At 36.2% G+C, this 5,982-nt stretch overlaps 1 protein-coding gene across 1 annotated transcript in view; it reads left to right on the top strand.

Annotated features, from left to right (window-relative positions):
• Positions 1-5,708, top strand: part of LOC107737881 (G protein-activated inward rectifier potassium channel 1-like) — a 35,215-nt gene extending 29,507 nt beyond the window's left edge. The window contains exon 3 of the mRNA XM_016549523.1: positions 5,005-5,708. Coding sequence (XP_016405009.1) covers positions 5,005-5,642 — 638 coding nt within the window. The 3' untranslated portion in view covers positions 5,643-5,708. The remainder of the gene's footprint in view (positions 1-5,004) is intronic.
• Positions 5,709-5,982: the final 274 nt, after the last annotated feature.

Raw genomic sequence — 5,982 nt, 5'->3', positions numbered from 1 at the left:
CAACTTTACAGCAAATTAAGTTTCTACAATATTTAGTAGTAGCTTATCAAATGTGCCAATGACAATTTAATTTTCTCAAGATGTATTCTCTGAAAACAAGTCTCATGCAAATATGCTTCCCAAGTAAATATATCTTGTTTTAATGGCATTAAGATTTTAATGGAAAACATGACACAATTACTAATTAAGAAATTTTTTTTTTTTTTGCAGGGTGATCATTTGTCATTCATCTTCATTTATCAGATCTAATTGAACATATCACTTTTCTCACACTTCCTTTGTACTTTTTTACCTTGTAAACTGTGAATACTTCTCTGTATTATACTTCTCTGTATTCTTCCTCGCACCCCTCAGTCTAAATGGATGCAATAGGTACAGTGAGGTCAGTAGGGGTAATGAGTGGGTTGTAAAAGAGTGTCTTTCTGATTGCATTATCAGGCCTGTGCTGTTAAAGGCACCTTCTGCATAATAGTTTTGTTTTGTTTTTCCAGTCACATGCTTGTCAGTTTGATGTATGAGCTTCGAGCACCTTGCTCGAGTTCGATCTGTTCCTGGTGTCTTTTATGCTAGCAGAGTGCGAGGAAGTAAAGTAACTGAAGAAGGCAGGATGGGATTTTCTTTTGAGGATGTGAGAGTAAGAGAAAGCGAGAGCTGTTCTTTTAGCATTCTTTTTCACTGTACAAATAAACAGAAATATAATTAGAATTTCTTTTCCTGTCTCCTTCTCACCCTTTCAATCAAATATGATTCTCATTTCAATTTTAGAGGTGTTTTCTAAGCATCGCTATTCCTAGTGGCCATATTTAGGGTTAGTGATTTGAACAGTCGCCCTAAGTATTAAAATTTGATGCATAACTCATCTGACACAGTTTCTGCTACAAGAAGGACACCTTAAATCATTGGAGTGATGCATGCTATTAATTGCATTTCTAAATGATATGATTTATCTAACAATAAAATTACATATAAATACCTTAGATTATCTCGCTCTTCTGATCTGAGCTAGTAAGCAACATTGATATTTTGGTAGCATTTCAATTATATAATTTTTATTTATACTAGTATTTATTAATATGCTGAATTAGCTTTTATTTTTTATTTATATTTATTTGATATTTAATTTTTTCACTTTTATTTCTATAGTTGAATTTATTTCAGTTTTAGTTATTTAGTACTTAAAAAAAGCTAAACAAAAAAGAAATATTGTCTAGGCAGTTAAATAAAATATAAAAAAATAAAATACGTTGTTAGCCGATATTAATTTTTTTATTTTATTCAAGTTTATTTCAATTAAAGAAATACATATTTAATTCTATTGCATTTTCATATTGAGAGTAATGCATAAAAGAGGCAATAATAACAAAGTATTAACAAGGAAAATAAATAAATAAAGTCACAGTAAGTGACCACATATTAATAATTATTCATATATTTATAATTATTTTTGTTAGTTCTTTCACACTATCTAACCTTTCAGAAGAAAACAGGAAATTTAATTCAGCTTCATGTGTTATTAGTTGTTTCATTGTAAATTACCTCTGATAATTGAACAACTTGCAGGGGGCCTTTCAATTTGAACTCTCGCTCTCTCCGGATGATATGAGATAAATGATATGAGATGGAGACAAAGCGAGGAAGGGTATTACATAGCCTCTGTGTCAGTGATGCCCATTATTACAGGTGTAAGAGCAGTGATAGACACAAACACACTCACACGCACACTTATCAACACTTATCAAGCGTATCAGTGCACACTAGAGGAAGGCTTCTGGTAAACCATTTCTTCATTCACTCTTTCATTCATTAATTAATTTCTTGTCAGGCCAGTAATGGGGCAAACAGTGTGATTTGAAACAGTTAACCACTCTGCTGATCGAGAGCTGAGGCCTGTCATGTACTCATAAGTGCTTATTGATCCACTGAGGCCCTGGACACAGACAGAAATGTCAAGTTAATCATTTTACACAGTGGTGCAAGACAAAGCCACAGCTCTGTATCATTTTAAGGGCTCTGCATGAACATTTGCAGCTCACAGAATTAAAAAGTCTCATTTTAATTAGCATCTTCTCTTTGTAAACCCTAATATGAAACAACAAAGAACGAAATATATGTGCAATTTAGTCAAATAGACTAAACGCATGTGTGAAAGCGGGAAGCATGAGGCTTCTTTTAATCAATACCATAGATCAGACCAAAGGAGACGACAGACAGACTCTAATTATGTATGCCGACAGAGTATTGCGCAATCAAGAGTCTTACTGTGAAGACTGAAGTTTGTCTTGCTTTAAATGGGAGCTTAAAAAGCTACTTTCAGCTGAACTGCAGTGAAGCCATTGATACGTTCGCAAAACCTCTTCCAGCATTGATCCTTCATTTAAGCCTTTAGATGAAGCCATGCCACCCCATTGCTCCTGCTCAGCACGATCACTCTGGCAGCAAAATATGGGATTTTCAGTGTGATTAATGTCACATAAATTGGTTTAATTACATGGGATGATGTAGTGCCAGCAGAAATGCTCTTAGAGAGCGAGTTGTTGTGATCTTCATCCTTCATTTTTGACAACTGAGGCTTGTTCATGTTTCACATTAGGTGCTGCTAATTAGTAGGCTATTTAATGATAATTATTTAATCATGACCAGGCCCACACAGAAACTCCACAGACACCTGTCACTGATTAATTTTTACATATCCTCTGCCTTTGCATACTTGTTTATTAAATATTTGGCTAATTTGATGCTTATCTGTAATACACCCAAGGCCAGTTTAACACATTTTATCATGTTTACATTCAATCTGCAAGAAATGTGCAGATTTTTCCCTAAAATCAGCACTAAAACTGCTAAAAGACTGCAAAAACCTGGGCCTGATTATGAATAAATAACTGTGCAATATCACAATAGCAAGAGTGCTGATACACTGAATATCACTAATGATGTTCAAACCAACAAAACCTGTGCTCATGTGATATTGCTTTTAAACAGTTTAATAAACAATAAGTAACTTACATTTTATACAATTTTTTTCTGGATACTTGGTGTATTTTTGATCCACTAACAGAAATGAATGAGTGGTTTCAACAAATTATTTGAATGAATGATTCAATGTCTCACTTATTTCTTCATTCATGAATGAATCAGTGTTTTTAATAAACATGTTGAGTGAGTGATTCAAAGTCTCACTCATGATCACTTGGTCGGTACAAGAATGAATCAGTGTTTTGAATAAATCGGTTGAGTAAATGATTCAATGACTAAGTTTACATGGACATCAGTAATCTAATTATTTAACTTATTCTGAATTAGACAATATTATGATTAAGGTGTTTACATGAATTGCTTTTAGAATATTCCTTTCATGTTCCCGTTCCCGTCATATTCCCGCTCTTTTGTTTGCCGTCAAACGGTTGACCTCTGCCATCTGTGTATCCTGTCGCAAAATGCGGCGAAAAGTCCTACACAATGGTAATAGTGTGATTAAGGTGTGTACATGTCTATACTGCACTTCAATAATGTGACTAAAATACTCCACATGTCCTAATTCAATTTGTGTTTACTTCGAGTATGACTTTAGCCGGATTAAGGTAATCAAACATTTCTCTTTACATGGTAGATTCTTAATCTGAATATTGTTGTCCATGTAAACGTACTCAATGACTCACTCATAATCACTTGTTTTGTTTGATAATGAATCTGTGTTTTAAACAAATTGGTTGCATGAATGTTTTAGTGACTCACTCATAATCACTTGTGTCATTCATAAATGAATCCGTTTTTTTAACAAATCAGTCGAGTGAATAATTCAATGGCTCACTCATAATCACTTTTTTCATTCATGAATGAATCAGTGGTTTTAATTTAAAAAAGTGGAGTGAATGATTCAGTGACTCACTCATGATCACTTGTTCGGCACAGGAATGAATCAGTGTTTTGAATAGTAGGTTGAGTAAATGATTCAATGATTCACTCCTAATCACTTGTTTTGTTCTATAATGAATCAGTGTTTTAAACAAATCGGTTGAATGAATAATTTAGTGACTCACTCATCACTTGTTTTGATCATAAATGAATCAGATGTTTTTAACAAATCAGTTGAGTGAATGATTCAGTGACTTACTTATGATCACTTGCTTCGTTAATGAATGAATCAGTATTTTTAAAATGAATTGGTTCAGTAAAGAATTCAATGACTCACTCATAATCAGCAGTTTTGTTCAAGCGTGAATCAGTGTAATTATTATTTAATGACTCACTTATGATCACTTGTTTTGGTCCTGAATATTTCAGTGTTCATTGAACAAATCAGTTCAATGACACACTCATAACACACACTAAACAACCTACTGGCATATGGACATAACCAGCAAAAACACAGACACTGCAATATCCCCACCACTACACAGACTGACAGTCTCAGCCAATTAAATCAGAGGACTGGAACTATTGCATAATATAAGCATATACCCTAAACACCATTCTGTTTGTAATGACACAAATGCTACTTCAGCATGACAGCATACATTTTCCAGCTCTCTTTTTATTTACTGGTTTGTGCCCATGAAAATAAGAATTCCAATTCTGCAGAAAATGAAAACAACAAAACACTATGTATTCCATAGGTAGCTGTTGGCAGTTGTTTAGTGATTGCTATATTGATTGTTTTTAATTTTATTGTAGAACAGATTGGATTTTCAGTCTTCCTGGCCGTGTTATAAGCGAAAGTGTAAAGCTATGGCTCGGGCTGTGTTTATGACTCACTGAATGGCCCTCTGGCTGAATTATGATTGCAGGAGTCTTAAAACTCTGCCTTGCATGGCCTTCTCACGCACATTATGTACTGAGAGTCTGTAAATCACATTCTTGGAAGACAAAGTAACTGGGCAGTATAAATCATTCTCATGGCCAGGCTAACCTGACAATGAAAGCCTCCTTATTTGTAATACATTTTTTACCATAAACCTTTCCTCTCCATTGTAATGCTTGTTTATTATATGCTGTTTCTCACAGGTATGACATGTCAAGCTCGTACCTCGTATACAGAAGACGAGGTGTTGTGGGGTCACCGCTTCCTGCCTGTCATGTCTCTGGAAGAGGGCTTCTTTCGGGTGGACTACTCCCAGTTTCACAGCACCTTTGAGGTTCCCACGCCACCCTACAGCGTGAAAGAATACGAGGAGAAATCGCCGCTCCCCTCCCCACTGGTCACGCCGCACAGGGAACGAGTGTTTTCCATGGACTGCCTGGAAGCAGGTGAGGATGGGGCGCATCCCGGAAGCGCTTCTTGCAAGCTGCCCAGCAAACTCCAGAAAATGAGCTCATCTGGTAGAGAAGATCTACAGAGGAAGGTGCTACGCTTGAGTTCGCAGCAATCCGAAAAGGCTTCGAGCACAGGGGACCTTCCTCTTAAACTACAGCGCCTCGGCTCCAGCCCTGGGCAGGTTGATGGAGAGGCACGATTCCACCTCAAATCCCTCAAGGTGGGTTTCCAGCCCATGGCCATGTCCACGGGGGACCTCCACCAGAGAAGTCTGCCTCCCACCCCAGCGGCCATCCCCACACACCCCCACGGTCCTCCACACACGCCTGGTGGCCGTCCAGAGGACAACTTGCCTCCCAAATTAAGGAAGATGAATGCAGATCGCTGACCTAGAAGTGCTTTTAAAACTTTCTCCTAATCTGAGAGCAGTTTTCTGTGTTTATGTACAATAAAAATAGCACGGACAACTACGTCCAGATTAGAGGATAATTATTGTTTTGTTTGGAACTAAATAAGGACTCTTGTAGAGTAACGGCAACATGTCAGGAATTAGCTTTCTGACTGCACAATGAATGAATATTTGCATTGGCTTGCACTGCAAAAGTAATAATGTATTTTTAATTAGTATTTTTGACTTCTTTTACAGTAAAGGGTCTAAAAATCCTTGAAAAACTAAATATTTATTTTAAAAAGTTAAATGCCTAAAGATCCTGGAAACAAAATAAACA

This window comes from Sinocyclocheilus rhinocerous, unplaced genomic scaffold, assembly GCF_001515625.1.
Source record: "Sinocyclocheilus rhinocerous isolate Xijiao unplaced genomic scaffold, SAMN03320098_v1.1 scaffold461, whole genome shotgun sequence".
Classification (NCBI taxonomy): Eukaryota; Metazoa; Chordata; class Actinopteri; order Cypriniformes; family Cyprinidae; genus Sinocyclocheilus; species Sinocyclocheilus rhinocerous.
This window is presented reverse-complemented; position numbering and strand designations above follow the sequence as displayed.